We start from the raw sequence: 24,353 nt of genomic DNA, 5'->3' as shown, positions 1-24,353 counted from the left end.
AAAAAACTAACAAAGAAATAAATTATATCCAAACATTTTTAGCAGGCATCACTACATTTTATTTAATTCACTCATGATAGTGTCGACTCTACATGGTGACATTCACTGTTCACCGTTTGGTTCGTATGATTTCACATTCTTTGCTGTTCGGTTTCTCACTTCTTGTCCGGGTCTGTGGCAACTGTGGAATAACAGGACAGAAGATGAGTGTTAGGTTTTGTTGAAAGAGGCCCAAATCTAACGGCAAATATTGTGCTGTGATATATTTTGGTAAGAATGTGACACCGTTTTCAAATTCACAATCACACTATCATAACTCGCAGCTGTCAGCTTTTTTTTTTTTTTTTGCTTTGGGCGTCTATTACATAATAAAACCAAACACCTACTGTAGTAACCGTCTCCATCAGCAGAACCGAACAGACGCATCTTGCAGTCAAATCAGCAAAGCTCCTCCTCCTCCTCTCTGTTCTTACCTCGGACATCCAGCTTGCACTCCACTTCATCTTTGCCCAGCTCGTTGACAGCCATGCACGAGTATTTTCCTCCGTCAAAGGTGCTTGGCTTACGAATGTTGAGGGTCAGCACTCCTTGGTTGTTCTGCATCAAGTACTTGGGATCCTCCCCAATGATCATTTTGTTCTTCATCCAGATAATCTTAGGCTAAAACATGAAAAAAAAAAAACAGGTGCAATAATACTGCTAAGATTAGATAAAGTACTTTTTGTCCTACTTCTTGCCCTAATCAGGTTGCTGCTAAACATGACCTTTGATTAAAAAAAAAACACTCGCGAGCAGAAGTTCCTTTTATAGCAAACTTCAGAATGTAATTTGCTTATGACAAGTGGCAGCCTCCTCCTGTGAATCACGCTCCACAGCCTATTTTAACATGCACGTTTACCTTGGGGAAGCCTCTGACAGAGCAGCTGATGGCAGTGCTGTAACCGGCCACTACGGATCTGTCCACCAGGGGCTGAGTAAACTTGGGCATACAGGTCATTTCTTTCTCCTTGTAGGTGTTTGGTTTGTACACCAGACCTACGGAAAAAGGGCGAGAGGGCAGGCAAACGTTGACAGCTCCCCGTAAATTAGAGCGGATTAGAGCACGTTTCACGCAGCACAACCGACGCTCTTGTTGAACAAACGCAGACAACCCACGCATACCGCACATACACTCGTTGTCACACCTGTCTTGGCAATGACGGCCGTGTTCTTGCTGTGTCGCGGCTCCTCGCTCAGGCCGCAAAGGTTCTCACTGTAGACGCGGAACATGTATTCATTGCCCATGATCAGATCTGAAGCTGTGCAGTTTGTGCGTCTGTTATGCTCATAAATGGTGAACCACTCCTGGAAAGAGAACAGTGGGATATTATTGTATTTAAAGTTCACAAATAGAGCACATAGAATAACAAGGTGTCAAACACTGGCCAGAGGTAATGTTGCTGTAACGCCACAGGCCCCAACTGGACATTTTGGCAGGTTAATGTTGAGTTGACAAGGAGTTGAAACACAACACCCGTCTTCCTCTCTCACCTTGGTCTTCATGTCTGCCTTCTGGATGGTGTATCCAGTAATCTCAGAGTTGCCGTCGTCCTTGGGGGGCTCCCACTCCAGCGCCGCATTGAAGCCCCAGACATCTGTCACCTTTACATTCACAGGAGGCCCTGGCTTTTCTGTTTGGAGCAAGAATCCTTTAGTACGTTCCAGTTGTTAAACTCATTTTTTACTTGTGCATTTTTCTTTCAATTAATAAATTCTTAAAGGTCCCATATGATGAAAATCCGTTTTATTGTGTTTTGTAAGACTTTAAAACTTGGAGCTATAAAATAAAAGCTATGAGAATATGAAGACGTTTACTAACGGCATCACTCCTTCCTCCTCTCAACTTGATGGCCTCCCAGCTTTACAAGCCAGTAAGAATTTTATTCGGTTTCTTAGCAGGAACTGAGGAACAAATAGTCCTGGAGCTAAAAATTTTCATAATCCTGCCCCCTCACTGCCTGCTGCTTACGAGGTGAGCCATTTAGAAAAAAGCATTTTGCCTCGCGGTTCACCACATTTATTTACTCGTGTTGAGCTGCATCTGCTAACTCTATAGTGTCTCAGCCATGAGCAAAGTGAAATGTTCTGCTTTTGGCTGCAGGAGTGAACACAAGAGTCTTTGTGCACTCCTAGCATCTAAAGAACTGAAGACTCAGAGGATCACTTTTAATATTATTAACAGTAACCCCACATCAAAAGGAAAATAAAAATCCTTAGCGTTACCACGTTGTGCGGCTAATGTGGCTAACATTATCATCAGCTTTGATTGCATGCACACAGGTCAAATGTAAAAACTGTAAGAGATTTTAACACAATAAACAAGGTGTGGTTGGGTTACTGTGTTTTCATGTCTTGTGCTTCAGTGTACACTAAACCTAGCCGGTGTTACATCTGTTTGCTTTTCTGCTGCTGTCTGTGTTCATATATACTGCATTTCAATACATCCGAATTCCTATTAAAGCTGTTCTCACTTGCATATTTTTCTCCTTTTCGTTGTCAGGCAATAGAACGAGTGTTAAATAGTGCCTGAAACGCATCCCCTTTAAGACAACATGTTAACCAGCAGTCATTTCAGAGCCATTTCCAAGCTGCTGCTCTGCATGACTAAACTACTGATTTTATTGCCACAGCTTTGTCGTCAATCACAGATGCAGAGAGAGTCTTCTTCTTGAAGGGGAAATGGACAGAAACAGCTGCATTTGAAGCTACAGGCACTAAAACAGCCTGTTTAGAACAGGACTAAAATAAGGGTTCTGTGTTCATGGTAACATAAACCATCTTTGCAACACTTTGAGCTGAAAAATTGAAAGCCACATTCTGGGGACGTGTGACTTTCATCAGTTAGTTAAAAAGGGGCACAATATGGATGCTTTAAATGAAATATTCTGTCATAATTCATGTAGTTTCCTGGCAACCTTACCAATAATCCTGATCTCAATGGTGGCCCTGTCCTCCATGTTCTCAATCTGTAGAACCAGCTCATATTTTCCAGAGTGCTCTCTCTCTGCTGAGCGGATGAAGAGGATGCTGTCCACATTTGAGTTACGGACGTTGACCATCTTGGGGTCAATGGGTTGCCCATCCTTGTACCAGGTTGCGACGGGGCGTGGTTTACCCTGTGACACAAAAACATGATCTATTTGTAAAAATATAATGCATTTGCTGCCAGTTGTTTTTTTTTTATTTATTTATTTTTAACTATGTGACATTTAATCTTCCAAAATGATTGATGGCACATAACTAAACAACCTGTTTTCTATCTGCAGATAATTTATACCGTTTCTATTTATGTTCTGAGGCAAAATAGGAACAGAGCTACTGTGAAACATGTTTCTGGATCCGTCCTTGTCCACTGATGATTATTAATTTATGAATTGATTGAATAATTTTAAGTAATAAAGCCTTTCTAACCTGAAAGGGGACAGTCAGGTTGATCTTCTCTCCTACTCTTCTGATATACTTTGTTCTCAACTCACGAGGAAGGCGGATCTTTGGATGTTCTAAAGCGAAAACAAACATCACATTAAAACAGGAGACATCTCATTAAAAGATGCAGTATGATACTATGAAGGCATGAAGCACGAGCCTACACAAACCATAACAAGCATTGAAAAAAAACTCAACTCAAAATGCAAAAAGGCTTCACTGGAATATGATAAGTACTTTTTCCCACATCTAACCCCGACTGACTCACCAACGATCTCTCGGATGGTGACGGGCTGTGACAGCGTAGCAGGAGGACTGCGTCCAGCGATGTTTACTGCCACCACCCTGAAGTTGATCTTCTCTCCCACGGGGAGGTTACGCACCGCAAATCCCTGCCTCTCACAAAGTTCCTGGTTTGCCACCACCCACTCGGTTTCTAAAATAAAAGAGAATTGCATGCAGTAAATCACAGCGAGTGGGATTTGAATCTTGATACTTATCCTTTTGTTCTTTTGTTACAGATTTTCACCATGACAGTGTGTAATCTGTTTTTCACTTGTCCATCAAATGGGTATATTGTAAACACAATGTGTGGTGTCATCACCTCCTTCCTTGCAGTATTCAATAACGTAGCCGTCCAGGCCCCCTGCTCCGATCTTCTCCGGGGCCAGCCACTTCAGGGTGCATGTGCTATCTGTCACATCGTGGACTGTGAGACGCGTTGGCTCGCTAGTTGGGGCTGAGGGTGACAGAGGGAGAGACTCAAGAGAATCACTGACGGGCATAACTGGAGAGGGGTGATGCACAAAGGGAGGGACAGGGAGTAGCGGAGGAAGAGGAAGTAAACATGGCAGATGTGGAACATACCAATAGGCATGAAGGGTTTGGAGTTGAGACTCGGCGGAGACAGGCCGATGCTGTTGACAGCAAACACTCTCATCTCATACATAACTCCTTCAATCATCCTCTTAGCCTCGTATGTAGTTGATTCGTATACATCAAAGTTGAGCTTTGTCCATCTGGAGGAGCCTTTCTTCTTCCTCTCCATGAGATAACCTGATGGATTAAATACACAGTTTCTCAGCTTTAGATGTATTACTATTTAAACATTTAATACAAGTTCCATGTGCCACAGTGTATACAAGAAAGCACTGAAAGGTGGAGACAAAATCCATGTTTTACCTTTGATTGGTGCACCGCCATCAAATTTAGGAGGTTCCCAGATGATGTTGGCACAGTCCTCTCCCACTGATGTGCATTTGACATTCTCAGGGGGGTCAGGCACATCTAAAACAAGATTGTATTAGTCTGAAGATATATCAAACAAGTGTAATCATAGCAGATAAAACTGTTGAAAACTGGTGAGCTGTAAAGTACAGCAGCCCGTCGTGTCGGTTACTATGAAGTCACACCAGCTGATATTTTACTATAAAATCTTCACCTACCCACAATCTTCACAAACAGCACAGCTTTGTCCTCTCCAGCAGGGTTGGTAACACAGATGGTGTAGTTGCCCTCATCGTCTCTCTCTGCCCCCTCTATGACAAAGCAGCTGAGGTCCTTCCTGGACTCCACCCTCACGCGCCCTTCAGTCTCTGTGATTGGCTAACAAACAGGAAATTATGGTGGTTAGGCACCATTAACTTTGACCAAGTAATGTGAGTTGTCAGAAGACACCAGTTTGGTTTAAAAAGCCCCAAATAACAGAGTGTATGGGTAAGAAAGAGTTTGTCACATACTGCTGCTTTGTCAGGACTCCTTAATGTCACATTTGAGAGGACTGGGTACCCTTTAGCATCACTTTTTAACATGTCGCGGAGTCCAAATAGACCTAAAAAATGTGTGAATGCTCAGGCTTCTCTGCTGATGTTGTCACTGTCACTCCTTTGCAGGTAACAAGAAGTTTTCCTTGTAATATGCTTAATGTTGTGCCAGCATGTATTTCAACCCAGACCAAGATCTTTTCTTCACCTTAACCGAGCAGTTTTGATGTATTAACTAAAGAGTGGGCAAAAATAAAACATGAGTCACAAGATCAAATAAACAGTCAGACACACAACATGAACCTCCTGGGTGACAGTCCTGTAATATACATTACCTGCACCCCCTCCAATCTCCTGATGAGGTTCTTTCTAAACTGGATGAAGTCCTATACATCTATTGGTGTCGAATATTGATGTGGGTGGAACTGACACCAAAGGACAACTTGTGCTTATCTCTGAAACGCAAGCAGCTTTGACAAAACAGCAATATTTGACACCCTGGGAATTAAAACGGGTTGGAAGGCTACCAATGGTAGCTGGTATGATTATAGGGTAAAACAAGAAGCAGGGAGCTATTCCCCTAAAGCACAGACATAACTCTTTTCCAAAAGGGGCACTTTGGCTCTCTGAACAAAAACATCAGAGACAATACCTTTTTGTTTGCACCCTTATGCTCCTGACTGTCTGTGGACAGAAAATCTCCCATTTGTTAGGAGAAATCTCGACTGAACAGCAGGTTTGTTCTAGTTAGGTAGCATTTAAGTGAAGCTCGGTGGAGGAGGAAGAGAAGATAGAGAGCACAAAACTAAAAAAAAAGTAACAGTTAAGCTAGATTGTCTGCCAGACTTCCAATAACACAGAAGCAATGTCATGTCAAAGTCATGACATCTGGCCAACTTGTGCTTGATAAATGCTTTTACCTGCACTTATGTGACAAGTTGTGCAATCCTAATTATCCACGTAATTGAGCACCATGTCAACTGCAAGGTAAAACTTGTTGCATCCTTACTTTATCTCCTTTGGACCAGACCACAGTGGGTGCTGGTTCTCCTGTGATCTCCACATCCAGACGGAGCTTGTTTCCTGCCACCACGATGATAGTGTTTTGGGAGACCATGTTTCCAGTGGTGTCCAGGTGGATCTTTGGAGGATCTGATCAATGTACAACACACAAAGAGAGAAATTATGTGGAAGACGGTTCTTTTAGGATATAAACCACACAGGGGTTTTTTTAATTAAGACAAAAAAAAAAAAAAGGATTATTTGTGACCTGAGGTAAATTGAGGCTACATACCTTGTCTGGGCACATAGTCGATCTTAATTTCTGTTTAAAGAGAGAAAGAGTTGACAGTATTATGCAGGCTGCTGATGATTAATGCATCCACAATAGTACCTTTGTTATCATTCTGTCTTTCTCACCCAAGAAGTTCAGTTTGGCAGAAAGTGACAGAGCATATCCGTCTGGAACAAATGTGTAGTCTCCGGCATCCTCGGGCTTCACATCATTAATAACCAGTCGGTGGAACCTGAAACGAGCACCAGAGAGGAAGCGATTTAGGGAAAAAAACATCTCCCTCACGAAATAAAGATGCAGCGCACAAAACAGCAAACAAAAATCCTAAAAGATTCTCTAACGTCTGCGTGTATTTGCTGTCAACCTTGTACCTTCCAACATGAGTCATTTTGATGCGGTCGCTTGGCAGGACCTCCACTCCATCTTTGTACCACTTTCCTGTGACCTTGTCATCAGACACTTCACACTTGAACACAGCCTGGTCTGTTGCCCTGACTGTCAGATCAGCGATGTCCTGCAAAACCTCCAGTTCCTTTTCTGAATAAGACATTGGAAACCACAAGAGGACGGATCAGGCGGGAGACAGAGGATGTGAAGGTATCGGGGTGAGGGGAGGGAGGATAAAGTTCATGATGGTAACATCTTGACACCCACTGCCATGAGTTGTTATTTTGTTTATAAGAGAGGCGTTAAGCCCTTAGGCCAGCTGTTAAATTCAGCTGCATCCTCGGCACTGAACAGCATATAGTACATTTAAATGACAGAAAACTTGGACTAAATATAATACATTTAAATAAAATGCAGACAGTGCGCTGGTATGTTGTCATTTTTAAAAGTGATCCAAAATCATTACTGTTATTAGTTTTAAATGTTTTTAAAAATACCATAATCACTCAAAACTGAAAGAAAAACCAAGTGGGATGATTATGTTTTCTTGTGGTACCTTCCACCTCCAGCTCTCCTTTGGTGTGACCCCCATTTGTCCAAGCGTGGTACATTCCAATGTCCTCCAGGGTAGCCTCCTGAATGATGAGTGTGTGTTTCTTTCCATCTTTCTTGAAGCGATATTTTGTGGAATCTTTGTCTTTGTGAAGCTCTTGATCCTCGTAGGCCCTGTAAACAAATACAAAATAGGATCTCTTTTTGACAGTTGTCCCTGCTATAGTTCTGCTGCAAATCTACCAGTCACACTTTAATATTTCTACCTTTCAGTTGATATTGATACATCACTTTGGAAAATTTGAACAGCTTCATAAGTGGAAAATTAAATCTATTTTCAGGATATTATAGTTTTATCTACTACATAATTCAACACATCAAAAGAAGGAGACCTAAAATCAAGCTTAAAATTCAGTTGTGGAAAGAAAACATTAAAGCTATTGAACATGGACACATATTCATTGTAATTTGTTCTAGATCTCTAAGCGACATAATAAGTATAATTATTATTTGATTTAACATCAAATAAAAGTCTATATAGTGCAGCGGCGTATAGCATATCAGTTATGGCTCAGGGAATTTAAAAATGTGATGCGTGAAGCACATCAAATAATAAACTGAGGGTTTCAAGGATGGTCTGGAGGAACAAGAGACCTTCTGATCTGATTTAGGTTGGAAAGCTCAGTTACTACTTACAACGTGCTGCTGTGTAAAGACACACTTGGATTTGTTTGAAGAACAAATCAATTAGTAAAAACAAGTCAAACTATATTCTGAACTGCTCTGTATAATAAAAACAATAATATTCCAGCAACTGGGCTGCCAAATAGAACAATCAAGTGATGAAAAATAACCATATTGTAAAAATACAGTAATTTTTCATAATAAAAATATTTTTCTTGTCTCAATTTTACACAAGATCATTTCAGTTTTGGGGGGGCTTTTTAATATTAACAACAAATCTATGTAAAATTACAGAAATAGTACCTCTTTTTCTGTTAATTGTCACTAATTGTATTTAACTTTAGAAATATATTTCCAGTAGTAAACATGAATTTAAGAGTTTCTATTGTAATACCATTATATTATATATTTTTTAAATTAGAATACATTTGTGAATGTATGTATGTTAAGAAAAAATCAGCTGTCTTTTAAAAAAAACAAACTGTATTGCTGTTTTTGTGTTTTTCAAAAATCTGTAATTTAAAAAGGAAAAATGTCATGAAACTACAGATTTGTTTTTCACAGTGTAGCTGCCACATTGTGATATTTACTGACCACATGACATGGGCACCCTCTTCTGACACCTCGATCTCAAACTCCACTCTCTCTCCCACAACCACGTGGTAGTCGTCCATGAGTTTGGTGATGGTCACTGGGGGCTCTGAGCAGAGCAGGAGGAGACCATAAAGTCCATGAACTGAAGGTCTATATAGTGTGCAATATATGTTTTGTTTTTGCTGTAATCTCAGATAGTTACTAGAGACAAACTATGAAAAAAAAGAGATTGTGCACCTTTGACAAACACCTCTGTGAAACACTTGTCCTCGCCAACCACACACTCGTACGCAGCGTCGTCTGCCAGGGTCGTCTTATTGATGGTGAGAGTTCTGATATTCCCGTTTGCCTCCATGACGTACCTTGAAAAGTGGCAGATGACACATCAAACTAAACAGTGTCTGGGTCAAACAGAGGGTTGAAGTGTTCCTTTATCAAAAAACAAATGCCTTTCAAAATGTCCTCTCTATATTCTATATGGCTAACAGGACCTTCACATTTAATTTGATTTAAAGTTTAACTTCTGCTTGAATTTTGTCCCACAGTGTTTCAGTTTTTTTTTTGCTGGGCCCTGGCGTTTTTTTTTTCTTTCTTTCTTTTTACATCAAGACCTTTAAATGTAGAAACAGAGGCTTTTGTCCCGGAGGTGTATCTGCATTAGTGTACTTGGGGCATAAGATGTCTTGGCAGAGCGACTTGCTTAACCCACGGGGAGTGTCCTTATGACTGCCTAAAAATAAAACGCGATGATGGCAGCATCATTTCCGTGTATGACTTCGTGCCGCAGATAATTATAGCTTGATATTTTTAAAGCTCTGCCCATCAAGTCCATCTGAGCTTGATGATTAATATGATACAGCTTAATACTACTGTCTAATGAAGCAATATGCTGCATGGAATTTAGCGCTGTGGCAAAAAGACGCAGAAAGCTTCTCCCTGAACTAACAAATATCAACGTGTGTGCATGTGTTTATGCCATTAAGCATGTACTTGGCTGAGGGTTTGATCTCCTGGCCATTCTTCAACCATTTGACCTGAACATTTGGATCAACCACCTCGCACGTCAGGACAATTTTCTTGCCCTTTTCCACCGAGTAGCAAGATTCAAGCCTCTTCAGGAAAGCTGGGGTTACAAACAGAAAGAGGGAAAACTTTATTAACTCATCAGTTCACAAAAATCTCGTGTGTCCAGCCTTGTAGCGCCTTTCTTCTTCTCTCCCCCTGCTGTCCCTCCTTCTCCGCCCCCTTGAGGAATAAAGCTCACCGTCTAATTCATTCATCCTTCATCCTCCCTTCACCCCTCGGCTGACCCAACTTACCCTCGCTATGCTTGGGCTCCTCCTTCATCTTTTTCAGACGTTTCAGCATTCCCCTCAGGTCAGTGATGCCATACTTAAAGGCGATTTTTTCATACTCGCTTGGATGGGCGCTCTTAAGCAATTCCCACACATCTATTTCAGGTTCCTCTTTTTCAGGTCTCTTCTTCCTGTCAGTCGAGAAAAAAAGGGGTTATGATGGTGAATAGGAGAAGGGAAAATGGATTTTCATCCAGTCCTACTATGTGCTTGATCATTTTGCAAATAACGTTTAGCCTCTCACTTCTTAGTGGCTTTGAGCAAAGCGCTGAAATCCAGGTCTCCCTCATCCTCTCCAGCATCCCTTCGTGTGTGGAAAAGGACATATAGCGTAACCACGATCAGACATATCTCCTGACATGCACTGCATTTCATGCGCTGACAGACACGTTCACACATGCACACTGGAAAACATTGTATAATGTCCGACGTATGCATCTTCCCCGTCTTGTGTATTCCCACAGGCCATGAAACATAAACCCTAATGCACTTACGCCCTCTTGAAGGCAGACAAAATATCCGCCTGCTCCTCCTGCTGTGCAGCTGTAACAGGAGAAGTTGCAGAGAACGCACATTATTGCCGGAGCAGATCAAAACATCAGCATGTATAGAGTGTGCGGCGGCCTCGGTGGGGCCAGAGTCCATTTTCACTCACATTCAACTGAGACCTCAAAGGTGGAGCTGTCACACTTGTCCTTTGCCGTCACTTCACACCTGTAGCCCCCAGCATCTCCTGGGACCACTTTGATGATCTTCATCTCATAAGTATAGATCTTGGGGAGAAAATATTATTAATACGACCAAGTTTGCTTTTAATTTCTGAGGAAAAGTAATCAGATGACACACAAACCTTAGTATTTCTGTCATAGGTTTCCTTAAACTGCATGTGTTTCCCGGCCTTGCTGCCGAGGTCCAGCCACTTGCCCTTCAGCCACTTCATGGTGGGTTTTCTGGTCAGGGTGGTCGAGTCGACCTTGGCTATGATAGTGACATCCGATCCTGCCATTCACAAATATGAATTACTTCAAAGAACATTATGTACGGATTAATGTAGTTTCTCGTCCGTCTTGACATTTACTAATCCGTCCATTTGTATGTCCAACCTGCAACGGCGACTACATTGTCTGGTGGCTTCTCAACGAAGAGCCCAGTGAGCTCAGTGGTCGCAGACTCTGAAAGAAAAAGAAACAAAACTAGTTTAATTACTCAATCAGATTTGATGGATTCACCTAATGGAAGTGCTGGGAAAACTAAAACATACACAAGCGCTCACATGGCATTGACACAGTGTGCAACAGACACAAGTGCAAAGGACACAGATTAAACCACACACTCACCTGCACACACTGACTGTGTGCATGTATGAAATATTACAACCACTAAAAACCTGCAGCGTTTGTCTAAAACAACTAGAAGCCACAACAAGTACAAGGAAACGGTTCCTGCAAACAACATGCTGACATAAAAAACAACGTTGGATTCACTTCCGGACCTCCAGCTGTGAGGAATCATTAACAAATGTTCAATCGATATTTGCTTCAGTGCAACATTTTTATTGTTTTTCTTGCTTTTCACAAATGTAATCATGTACTACAGGTTTTTTTTTTTTCTCCTACGGTGTATTCCTCAGACTCCATATAATGTAATACAAGTTATAAAATTATCACTCCTGACACATGATACTTAAGTGCTACTGTTTTGTAATTTGTCCAAAGCTTTCAAACAGCACCAAATCACTTTATAAGGATTTCTAAACAATGCTACCTCTATGTGCACCTTCTGGACAATGCCACTTTCCCTGATTTATTGCCAGCAGAGCAGCACCGGGGGATTGTTTCCCTCAGTCATAGAAGATAAAGTGCTCCACGTGTTCAGGGCCCGGCAAAAGTTCCAGTGATATATAATCGCCACAGCAAAGTATCTGTACCAATTAGAATGCTTTAATGAACACGGTGCTAAGTATAAAACTTCTAGCAAGTGCACCTGTTGACCTTTATACATCAGCACTTTCTACTCCGAGATTTAGCATTCCAGGTACAACTCCGTCTCCACAATGCACACTTGGAATTGGCATTAGTGTCTTGTGTTAAGTCTTATTATAGAGAGAGACTCGCAGCTTAGTTTTCACACAGTGAGAATACTTGGCCCCAATAAATAAATTCTGTTTATTAATCAATCACTGTCATGACGTGGCTTGGAAGCCTTTACAAAAGAGAGGCGTAGACAGCTGCTCAGAAATGTGACATCTTCGTTAGGCATGATATTTGACTAACACATAGGATGCATATATTTGCATTTCATCACATTTTCATGCAGCCGATTGTCCCACACTGTGCCTTCAGCTTGCCCTCACCCTCCCCTGCAGCGTCTGCCTCGGCTACGAAAAACAAATATCCCCCCTTTAACACATGAAAGTCTAACAATCTCGAGTTACACTGCACCAGGAGTCGGTGTTAACTCACCCATTAAACAAGGCAAATAAACAGCAATTCCAGACTGATTATTCTTTAGAATTACGACATCAACACACCACACAGTGAACTGTACTCATGATGACAAGATCATGACTGCTGTCGATCAAAACAGAACGTAATCAAATGTGTTGATTACTGCACGTTTCATCATCAGACTTGGGATAAGTTATTTGAAATCATCTTAACTACTTGTTTTGGACTGATCTTGCGAGGCTGCAAAAGAGGCAGTGACTATAACCCATACAGAGCGTCTGCACCCCACGCCGCCTAAACAAACCACTGATGTGTGACTTTGAAGACATTTGTTTCAGATTTGTTGTTCAGAGCATTGCTGTGTTATGAATTTAATGTAAATATATATTTTTTTGTAAATCAAAGTTTGCTGCATTTTCCCTTGAAGACAAATCTCAAACTCAAAGCAATCTCAAATGTCAAAAAAGGTTTCCATGGCAGGAATTTTAGTTTCTTCTTTATACATTTTTGAAGAAATTGGCAGTAACTTATTGCTGAGATTCATTAGCAATACTGGTACAAGTGCCCCAAAACAGACTGCAGTTGGCCAAGTGATGATAATCCCCCCACACACTATACCCCTGTGGGTATAGCTTTAAACAGTCTTGGTATGATAAGCACTTCCCACACAGAAATTCCACTCTTAGACACACTGAAGGCAAACTCAGTTTGGTGCAATACCCACTCTGGAGTCAGGACAGGGGAGCAAAGAAATAGTAGAGATGAAAAATAAAACCCCAAACTGATGGCTGCTGTGCATGAAGGACATTGGTTTGAATGCATATGATTTGATTGATTCCTTGTTGTTTAAGGGAAAATGCCCCAATAGTAAACCTTCACACCACATTAAATTCATAAACTCCAGAAGACAATGTTGAGAAAAATGCTATTCATCATTTCAGGTCTTTTCCAGGTGTAGGATGCATAAGGAGCTTGTTTTTGTTTGATCCTGGCCTCTTTTTTTATGCTCACAAAGCCAATAATCTCATTAAGTATGCAGTATGTTTTGCCTGTTTTTGCACAAAAGCTCTCTTTCATATATCAAAGCTTCTTCCTCTACCATAGCCTGTATGCATGGCTACATTTGGATATGCACACGCTGGCTTCCCAACCGGTTGCGACCTTGGACTGGATGCAGCTTGCTAAACATGCAGCCAACCAGCTAAATGTAGCTTGTTAGATTCCGATGAGAAATGGTGCTCCCAGTGTCGGGGGGGGGGGAGACATGGCTGATGGTAACTACCATAAAGTGCTCCGTTTTCTCTCAGAAAAGGGTTTGCACTTGTTCAGCCTCTTTTTCCTCTTTTTTCTTCTCATGCTCCAGTTTTCCCCTGGTCACGCTCCTCCACTACACTTATCTTTTCTTCTCCTCTATATGCTACAGCTCATGCTGAGCTCTGTCGGCAGCACAGTGTACCTTTCCTCCCTCTGGGCAAAAATGTTGCCTCAACAGGAAGAGCTATAGCTCCCGCATTCAGTGATGGGCATTCACGACAGGGAGGAGGGAGGAAGAGACACGCGCTCATAAATGCTAAGAAAAGATGAACGGACAGGAAAAAGGTGCTGCATCACTGGAACCATCTTACAAAGAATTTATAGAGGTGACAACTGGGGTACTTCCCAAACTTAACAGTTTAACAGCCCCACCCCGGCTGCTTGACCCCTATTTTCAGTCGACAGGCCATATTAGGGGGCACCAAACGGACATGCCACCTTTAGAGATGGCTGTGACTTCTCATATTTCCTCTGCATAGCCCTCGAAGTCCATCATCTGTGTCTCGTCAAACAGCCCCAAGAGGAAAGGCTTTGCCCGTCCACCTGGTCATCTTGGCTGTGCTCCTGTGCTTCCGTCTACCAGACTCAGCTACAGGCTTCGTCTCAACTTGGAATAACGTGCACCGCAGAAACCTTTGTGAAGTTGACCCAGGTGTCCAAGTGGTGAAAGAAAAAGCTTGTTAATGTCTGTTTCCCTTTTAACACACACTTGAAAGGCGCCACAACAAATTAGCAGCCTTCAGCTCCCTGAAGCCTTGGCACTTCCATAACCCTTCTTCAATCCGGTCTACTCCAAATCAGTCAAGATGCTGAACTCATCACTCTGGGAGCCGTGGCCCTGAAAGACCAAGGCAGACAGGGACATGAATAACCGGAGCTGTAGTGCAACCCCGACATTTTTGGACATTTCACTTAAGAATCGCACAGTCCTGTTAGCAGACCATCTCAGGGCATTTGAGTGGATGAGACGTGACCCTGCGTTGTGGAGACACCGATGCTTCTTTGGATGACTTCACTGCTTGGCCTCGTCTTGCAGTTTTCCGATACAATGAAATGTAAAACTGAGAAGCACCCATAAAAAGTGTCATCACATCAGATGACACTTGGTATGTGAACAGCAACAGCTGCCGTTGTTGAGTGCGGCACATGAAACACAGCTGTGTTTCCAGTCTCATTGTTTAGATTGCCAGAGGGACAAAAGCAAAAGAGAACTGGTATCATAGGTCACAGATGGGAGGGACAGAAGTCCTAACATGGAGAACCAAATTCTGAACTGCTGAAAGAACATAAACAGCATAATTTGTCAGTGAGCCGTCTGGCGGCGTCGGCGGACACCAGCTATCGGGGACACAACAGGTGAATGAGACAAGGATAGCATCACAAACCAAAACGCCTCTTTGTTTTCTCTTTGACACAGCCGTGGATGTGGTGGGTTGTAGGCCTGAGGTGTGACTTATTCTGAGGTAAGCTACTACTGAGCTGTAGCAAGCTGCAAGCTCTGAGGGGGATTTTATGCTATAAGGATTTTCACTGGATCTGAGAGATATAAGCACCGAGGCAAGCAGAGCCTCTTTGCATTCTTAGATTATTAGATTTTACATTTGGCATCTCGCTAGCAGCTGCGTGGCTTCACACAACACAGAGGGTTCAACACTTTAACACCTCTTAAATTAGTCACAAAATTTTACTTTTCATAAAATGTCAAGTCAAAGGAAGTTTGTATGCAACTATGTATGTAGCTTAGTGAATCTATAGCTTTGTAAAAGAAAAAAACAGCCTCAAACCAGTCCAAACCGAAGAAGTCCAAATGATTTCAAAAAATAAAATTGACCCAAGTCTGCACAACACTTGATATATTATGTGACATCTCGACTAGCACATAATACCTAAATTATACTTTAGATAATGTTATGATCACTCAAACTCAATGTTTGGAGGAAAAAGTAAACCGTCTACAGACACGCCGTTGTAAATGTCGTCGTTTTCTTACCATCCCCATCAGCGTCTGAATCTGTTGCAGACAAGGAAGCAAACGAAACTGAAAAAAGCAGCTATGAAGCAAATGCTTGTCGTTGCACAGACACACACACACATAACGGATGTGGCAGAGACCAACAAACACAGCAGTGACAGAAGCACCGTGCACCTTCACATTTCAATAAAAATCCACTTTGCACACACAAGTTGAAATGTTTTCATTTTGAAATGTCCGCTGTTACCACATGCAATAAATATACGTAGATTAACGGGACACATAAAAATACATTAATCACTTGTAGTAGAAACACACATGAGACAGTATATCGTTGTATACTGTGCTGTGAAAAACAACTGCAAATGACAAAACTGTATGTTGCAGAAACAATACTCTTCACACATAACATATACTATACAGTATATGTATATATCAGTTCAGTGATGAAAAAACAACACAAGGCATTCAAGGTGAAATGGTAATCCTGTTATCCATATCAAACTAGCATAGCAGTCGCTGACTTCACCACTAGCATATTCATTAGTTTTTTCATGTGAATAAAAGGCATTAATTTGAACTTTTTTTTTTGCAAAAATACACAATAAAAAGTTACGAAGGTCACCTGCTACTAACCTGAAAAAACTTATAAATCATACAAGAGTCATGCAGATACTGTAATTTCCACACAGTATGGTACATGTATGCACTCGTACGTGAATACATTAGGTGGATTATATGAGGCACATATATTAAACCAGTACATTCAATGCCAATTCAGTGCCTCCATGTCAGTTCATTCACTGGATTCTGCCTTACCTCCATCTGCAGGGGGTAACTCTAAAGAAAATGAATGGAAATGAGCTTAGAGGTCCAATATCAACTGTAATTATCAGCTATATTTAGTCATGACTGAAGAAGCTGAGAAGAATGTCTTTAGAAAGTGTGTATTATTCCCTGACACTAAGGGGTGCCTACCATCTTCTCCTGGCTCGGCTTTGGCTGGACGGATAAAAATCATGGTTAACAGAAAGATGGTCAGACTTGGAAAACATTACAAACTGGAAAAAAAAACTCAACCAAAACACATGAACACTTGCAGATGTTTTCTTGCACTTCACATGCCTGCAGTGAAATGTAACCCAAAGGTCACTGTGAGAAACAGTGTTCACAGATGTGGAAGAAAAAAGAAAAGCATCCAGTTGCAGTGAGTCAGTGCATATTAAATCCACACAGATGGCTTGTCTTGTCTGCTTCATACATCTGAATAATTTCTTTACAATCCCAAAGTGTACATGCTAAGACAAAACCGGATACAACACCAACGAGGAAACATCCATTTCAGTTGGATTCACCATCAACACACAAGGAAACAGAAAGACAGGATGGATACGCATGTTGCCGTGACACACAGGGCATACATGTACAGGGAACATGGCATCACTTGACTGATTTTCTGACATCAGATCAGTCGATTGTCATGATAAAGTCACTTACCCCACACTCTGGAAGTAGTTTAAGCTAACGCAAGTGATGCATGCTGCAGGCTAGCTAAGAAATGCAAACACGCTGAATAAGAGTGGCATAATAATTGCATTACCCCCTTCAGTGGCTTCATGTTGTCTCATGATGTGATTGACTTATAGGCCTATCCTCTTGACTCTGTAATTGCTCGACTTATTATCTATAGCAAAACCACTTGTTCTGTATTATTCAGATAATTACCCTGACTGATTAGTCCAAATGCATTTTTCAACACTCAAACCCACTCCATGTCACATATTAACAATGTGTAAATGCACTGATTCACTCACAGTCACGAAAAAAAAATTGAACAAAAGAAAAGTCTTTGTCCCTCACCCTCCTCAGGTGCCTCTGCTGGGGCTAAAATTAGTGGATCTTTGTTAGACACAGCAAATGAAAAGTAATACCAAGGTAGCCCCATTGGAGAACAAATATTACAGACACTTTAACAGCTGAGCAAATAGATTTCATGAGTGTGTAAGACATAAAATCCAATCAGTATCACATGGCCGCACTCAAATATGGCTTTTGGAAACCCAAGCATCGTCTGTGCGGCTTCATAATTCCGAGATAATTGAGTAAACAGTTGCAGTAGTCTTATAATATACAGGAAAACAGAGCCTCGGTGAAACGCCTGAAGATAAACATGTAGACAATATAGTAGTAGCATGCTGGCGTACATGAATAAAATAAAGATGCTCTCCTGAGAGAAAAAAAAAAGTTTATGAATAAATAATACTGCGCATGCTGATCGCACACCAGTGGAAGCCGGAGCCTGACACAGGCCGCTGACATGATATGTGAGCGAAAAAGTGAAAATGTGAGAGCTATAATCACGTCGCTGTGTGATAATGTAAGGCACACAAAAGGTCAGTGGGCATGGGCTGTGGAGCAGCTGACTTACCATCCCCCGCTGGTTTAGCTGAGAAACAGAAACAGAAGAAGAGAAATCATGAGAAACCTGCATCTCATATTCTGCAGTTACACATTTTAGCAACATACATACAAAGACATATACATTTTTTCTCTTGACAAAGTTCACTTCCTTTGTCATTTTCAGCTGTAGGAGTTTTAACAGATGCCAGATCTTTGGCCATACTGTCAGTTTTAATTACACCTAGTTTATGATTTTTCTAAATGGATGTTTGTCCGAAACTGATGGCTTTCTATAAAATGGTTATTTCAGGAATGTATCCAGTTTCACAGGGAAGCTTGTGATCTTTAACCGTAAATCTGAAATACGACCTGCCAGGTAAGAGGATACATTTCATAAAATGTCCACCTTTGAAATTTCCACTGCAATTCTGGATCTAGAAGGCATGGTTTGGTGGCTAAATCGGAGCTTCGGACGATGACAGACACTGTGGGTGTAATTGTTGAAGCCCAAATCTGTTTAGAGGAAATTCTCAACTGAAATAGAGGCATATAATATACCCGAGCCCCCAAGTGTCTCAGCGAGGGTCACTGCAGTAGCTGGTAAAGGCCAGGGACGGTATCTTGTGACCTTCCTGAAGTCGTGCCACGTTCTCTTAAGCTGCACACAGTTTCCTTGAATAGTCCTGCCAACTTGACCCTGTGTGCTTTACTGTTCACTTGGGGTTTGTCATAAATTTCTGGCTAAAATAGATGTTATGGAACCACACTGTATTCACTTTGGAGTAATAGAAAAATACAAATATATTTTTGTATTACTTTTTGTTAAATAAAGGTGGATTTAATTGATTTACTTCAACGTAGAAAAACTCACCTGGAATCCTAATGACACCACGACAACTACATTATCCCATATGGCTTCTCTCTCTAACAGTTAAAAATGTGTTTTTAAAAGTAAGACAGCTTGTTATTTCTCTGCACAAACTGGAATGCTGCTGCACAGAACGTCTTTTCTGTGAATACTTCATAGAGCCTGTTAGAGGATTTAACACCTGCATCGAGAGGAAATCTGCACCAGCATCTGCTGAGTCAATCCACTTGGGCTGAGAATCTTGATCATCTTCAACAAGTTTGTGATAAAGCAGGGTAATGAACTTCTGAACAGCTGCTCCTCACAGTTTAAATGTTCCCCTCAGAGACTCCCTGTGGTTTCATATGCAGAGCTGTGCTAGACGTATAATTAGTATGATTTTTAAAGAAATGCTGGTTCGGTGTAAATGAATGTAATAAGAAAAATTTTTTCGAGGTTCCTTCTTTTTTTGTTTCCTCAGAGGAGACTTTCTTTTATTTATGTTTGTCTAACAGCGTATGCGCGATCCCTCTGGCACTTTATACCGTATATCTTTGTCCTCGGTTATCTTTAGTTTGTTTCTGAAAGCGCAAGAAGTTAAGAATATATTTTGGTACGTGTCCTTTTTCTATCTTACGTGGTGTTTTGCTTTCAGTTTAGGCGCTGCAGGGCTTCACCTCCCGGTTTGTTTACCTCTTCACTGACATCTTGATTTACTGCGTGTGTAATGACCCAAACATAAAGACAGGTATTGGGTGGCCTGACCTTAACAAACCTCAAAGGATGTCTGGAAGTCTCTGGACACCAGGCAACTTTATATGCACTGACTGACTGTTTATGAAGATATATGAGCGCCACATAATTAACGCGTGATGGTTTGATCAGAAGCAAATATACGCTGCATATAATGTCTTTTATCTGTTTCTGTTAAGTTATGCTACTCAGGACAACGCTTACTGTGCATTTCAAAATAAATCATTTCTTCTATTGTACTGATGTTAACATGATGTCAAACTCACTTCTTTGCAAAGGTAGCTGGATGTATATAAAGAACGCTTTGTGGGTCTATTTGCTGATATAAACTGATAAAATTGCAATCCTGTTCTAAATATTCAATCTCAGAGAAGATTATTCATATACAAAGTGAACGTCATCTCGGCACTGCTTATTTAATATTGTCAGAAAGCAGCAGATAAGCTCATATTTATTACAGCTTGTAAAGTGGGGAAATAGAACAATTCACTGCCACTATTCTGTGCGCCTTTTTTCTTTCTTTTACAGTTTCAAGGCCCAATCTGTATTTCGTTCGCCTCAAACTGGAGCATTTCTACCCACAAAGCTTGAGTTGAACTGACAATATATGCAACCAGCTATTATTCAAAAAGTAAATTAAAGATCTTCCCCTCAGCGTGGAACTCACAGCAGGTTCCTATCCAGTTTCCATGATTAGCCTTTTCTGTATAGATTTTTCGGATTTAAAGGGCGATTTAAAGTCAACATTACTCATTCACTGAGAGGAGATTAATCATTTCATCATTTCGCGTCAAGGTTTTTGTATCTTGAAGAAAATAAACAGCGCGGAGGTACTGGAGAAACTTCACAGAGCTGTTTGCTTCGACTTGCCCTCATAGTGTTTCATCACGACACAGCGATGAAAGGAATTATGACCATGAATCATACCATTGCTTCTAACCACTGACTAGAAAACTGTCATGTGCTTGATTGACTACACTGGAGCAGAGCCACATTCAGGAGGGAGCATCAGGCCTGCTGACCAAGAAGGAACTTTCTAGGTGAAAGTGACAGATTATATAATGATTTATCTCAGCTGGGACTGCAAAAGTGTTACAGCAAAACTTGATACGCCGGGGTGTGTGAAACTCAATGAACTTAGACGGGAAAAAAAACAAAGTGGGAAAGGTCAGGGCTTAATGCAGAGTATTTTTAGCTGTTTGCTAAGGGCGGGATCTGGCTGCTATTAAGCGAAGCAGCACAGAAAACGTCTCAACTAATCTTGTATATGATTACAGGAAATCATTCATTTTGTGGTTGAACAAGTGATGCCTCGTTGTCGGGTGAATACGCTGTCACTGCTCTTTCATTGGACCCCAGACAGACACACACAGGTGTTGAGCGCTTCAAAAATCGCCATTTTAATCCAAATGTCACATTAAGTATTTCTGAGAAGCGGGGCTTAAAACCAGACAGGAGCAGGTTATCTGATCCTAATACTTTGCAGAGGAGTGTGGCTTGGAAGGATAGAGGGGTGCATGGTGCAGACATGGAGCGAGCATAGTGGAATCGTATCCTTATTACTGGGATAAACACTGCGGCTGTTTGCGGTAATTCAGAGTGGTCCCTGGTTATATTTCGGGTGGTAAAAATAAACAGACCCTTGCTTAGACCTTTCAGAAGATTAAGGCAATGACAGAGAAAAAGAATCAAATATTGCAACGCAGAATTAAGAACAACGTGCTAACAACTCCAGCAAAGCCTATTACGCTCAGTATCAACACGGTCAGGGGAGGAATTAGATGGAGGCGTTTGAGAGGCTCAACACTCTGCTGCGTTATCTTAGCCTGTAAGACTCAACTGCCCTCACAGACTCATCTGTTGTCATGGGCTTAGGTTTCTGTCAGTCCAGTGATTTAAGGTGATTTAGGCTGGGGTCAAGGTGGAGGACAGAGGTGAAGGCCTCTACTTATGAGAAAGAAACACTGAAAATGATTTAGTAACACAGATTTCCACTGTGAATATTGTAATAAAAGCAGCTACAATTTCTATATGTGTTCACAAGCTGATTCAGGAACAGTAACATAAGCTGTCTTTCAGTACAGCACGTATAGCTGCGGTAATATTTACTTCACTACTTTAGCACAACCGTTTCTGGAAGCGCGCCAAGCAGTCAACAAGATGGCCCCCTCTGCACTGATGTCATTAACACGATGACCCTGATGATGCAACAACAGCTGGCTATGTGATTATTTATGGACAGATAACAACAAGGAGGCAAACAGGCAAAATGCACGTCTTTATGAGATGCCTAATCTCCCTAGCAACTGTAATTTCAGCAGCACTTGTGATGAATCATCGGATGGAATCAACAATGGTGGGCATGTTTTCATCATGTTTGGAAATATTTGGTCTGCAGCTCTGATATCAATATTTTGGGTGAAAGCTATAAAAATCTTTATTTTTTTTTTCTTTATTAAAACTTTTTTAACAGTTTGGAGACAACATTTATATCACTATTTAAAGAAGGTTTAGATGAAGATTAGGAATGCATTGTGGTATTATAAAACCGCAAAAAAATATACATGTCAAGCCATGAGTCTAATTCTGAGGCTTATTTTGCTCTCTATGCTACCGTATGTCACAAGGTTTCTATTAACATTACTCCTTACCCCAAATGGGAATGAAGTGTGTCATTAAAATACATACGCCTATTAGTTACAGAGATCGCCAAAGTCATGTGATATTTTTTTGCTTCCCTCAGCTGAGGACAGGACAACACCTTCACTAAATAACCCCTGCTGAGGGTCTCCTGAGGTTTAACTTGAGAGTTTGAACCCTGTGAAGCTCATCACTGCACTCACAGAGTGTTTGAACATTAACAACTGAAGCACTTTCTCCTCACCAAGTTTGTCATCTGTTTGCATCTTATGTTGAACAGCAGCCTTCATAAGTTATCATTTAAAATAAATAAATAAATAAATAAATAAAAATCCTGTCTCATTTTCACAACCTAATATATATTGTCTATGAAAATGTGCATATTCTTTAAATGATCGTCCTCATTATTTTGTATAATGCAGTACATAATGAGGGACATTTCCAAAAGAAACAGTAAACAACATCTATTATTTTTTACAGCATCTTCAGCTTATTGCTATTATATACTACATATTTCAATCCGGTGCACCTCAAAACCGAACCAGCCTATCTAAACTCAAGCATCAACACTGCCACAGAAACTCAGCCTCCAGACTAATTACAATGAATTATGCTGTAACAAAAAAGTATCTGCATACCTTCAGGGACTGGCTCAGGCATGGTTATTCCGGTGTCTTCTCTTTGCTGCTGGAAGACTGAGGGCTTGTGGGGCTTATTCCTTTTATTTCTCCCCTCTCTCTCTGTTATTCAAAGCTTTCCTGGCACTCAAGTCACCCACACCCTCCAGTGAGCGAGGAGTTCTGGAGAGACTGATGACACCCTTGAGGAGTTCAAGAAGTGAAGCGCTCAGAGTGAGAGTGTGTTGAGGTGGAGAGACAAGAGGATGAGGTGATGGTATGATGAAGTTAATGGGCTGTCTAAACCTGTTGAGTCCTAAAGTCTGCTGAAGAAATACAGAACACAGTAAGATGACCAACTACTGAGCCACTTTTTTGACACTTCATCTAGTGCTTTATGACGTCGGGCTAATCTCTGAATTATCACCCCGTACACCCGCATTAGGAGCAGGATCAACCAGAGTATGCAAATCATTTATGTGGTGTCTTTTACTGCACTTGACTTAATACTCTGGCAGAGGGGTTGGACTGGCAGTACGAGTGAATATCAGAAAATACAGACACAGACAGCAAAGTATGAAAGTTAATTTACCATACTGGGTGTGTAATTGAGGCTCGACACTCCTGACACCTACTGAAATACAGCATCTGATCAGACGTATGCTTTTTTTTCAGACTTGGCAATTTGTTGTTTTTGCAATCATACGATGTCAGCACCATAAAAACGTGCATGCTTCCACACCATTTACACAAAGAGTCCAAACAGTGGTGGAAGGAGCAACTTTTACATTCAACATTTTAAGGAAACTAACAAATTCAAACAAACAAAATCCGCCTGGATTTAAGATTAACGTTACAAATCTATCTATTTTAAGGTGGTTCACACATTAGGGCATGGCTTTGCACCATGTGGTGACCCATAACCACAATGTCAACACTGGAGAATAGTCTAACCACACCTCATTATCATTCTGCTACAGGAGGGGGAAAAAACACTCTCGCTGGTTTGTATTTCTTTAAATCAATCTCAATTGCTTTTTGCAGAGCTGTTGTCATTTCTCTTCTTCATGAGGAGGATTTTCAAAATGCAGGTAATGAAGAATGCTGTATGAAATGCACAGAGGAAAGGCTTGAACTCATGTCCAGTTGGTCAGACACATATTAGGATTAATAGTATATTATGACAGACTTTAAAAACTCATTCGTCCCACCTGCCACTGTCCTTTTAAACAGCACTGTGTGATTTTATATTGTTTTATTTTAATCTGT

The 24,353-nt window shown here is 41.1% G+C and overlaps 1 protein-coding gene across 5 annotated transcripts; it reads right to left on the bottom strand.

Moving 5' to 3' along the window:
* Positions 1–35: 35 nt before the first annotated feature.
* mybpc2b (myosin binding protein Cb) lies at positions 36–23,296 on the bottom strand. Of its 5 annotated transcripts, XM_008283321.1 has the most exons (30): positions 23,106–23,296; positions 18,256–18,273; positions 16,647–16,667; positions 15,846–15,866; positions 11,198–11,266; positions 10,945–11,093; positions 10,750–10,867; positions 10,589–10,637; positions 10,339–10,398; positions 10,059–10,225; positions 9,730–9,862; positions 8,977–9,101; positions 8,740–8,845; positions 7,466–7,635; positions 6,894–7,059; positions 6,648–6,754; positions 6,523–6,552; positions 6,238–6,380; positions 4,911–5,070; positions 4,648–4,752; positions 4,333–4,521; positions 4,070–4,204; positions 3,734–3,901; positions 3,451–3,539; positions 2,960–3,155; positions 1,531–1,670; positions 1,185–1,344; positions 899–1,035; positions 474–660; positions 36–181 (listed from the first exon to the last, which is right to left on the bottom strand). In XM_008283321.1, exons 1-30 carry the CDS (start codon positions 23,125–23,127, stop codon positions 156–158), a joined length of 3,366 nt encoding a protein of 1,121 aa, XP_008281543.1. In that variant the 5' UTR covers positions 23,128–23,296; the 3' UTR covers positions 36–155. The 5 variants fall into 5 exon arrangements, with proteins under 5 accessions (XP_008281543.1, XP_008281546.1, XP_008281542.1 ...); XM_008283324.1 differs by lacking the exon at positions 15,846–15,866; XM_008283320.1 differs by lacking the exons at positions 18,256–18,273; positions 23,106–23,296 and adding an exon at positions 16,806–16,848.
* Positions 23,297–24,353: the final 1,057 nt, after the last annotated feature.

The sequence above is a fragment of the Stegastes partitus genome, unplaced genomic scaffold, assembly GCF_000690725.1.
Source record: "Stegastes partitus isolate 25-593 unplaced genomic scaffold, Stegastes_partitus-1.0.2 Scaffold306, whole genome shotgun sequence".
Taxonomy (NCBI): domain Eukaryota; kingdom Metazoa; phylum Chordata; class Actinopteri; family Pomacentridae; genus Stegastes; species Stegastes partitus.
The sequence above is the reverse complement of the archived record's forward strand: the minus strand, read 5'-3'. Positions and strand labels throughout refer to the sequence as shown.

What these genes read in the sequence shown, in the direction of transcription:
- mybpc2b (XM_008283320.1), bottom strand. Translation starts at nt 16,848, where the DNA reads ATGATTTTTATCCGTCCAGCCAAAGCCGAGCCAGGAGAAGATG. An exon ending in GGCCGTCATTGCCAAGACAG is followed by an intron (nt 1,036 to 1,184) that starts GTGTGACAACGA and finishes CTTTTTCCGTAG; the next exon opens with GTCTGGTGTACAAACCAAAC. An exon ending in GTGCAAGCTGGATGTCCGAG is followed by an intron (nt 182 to 473) that starts GTAAGAACAGAG and finishes GTTATTCCACAG; the next exon opens with TTGCCACAGACCCGGACAAG.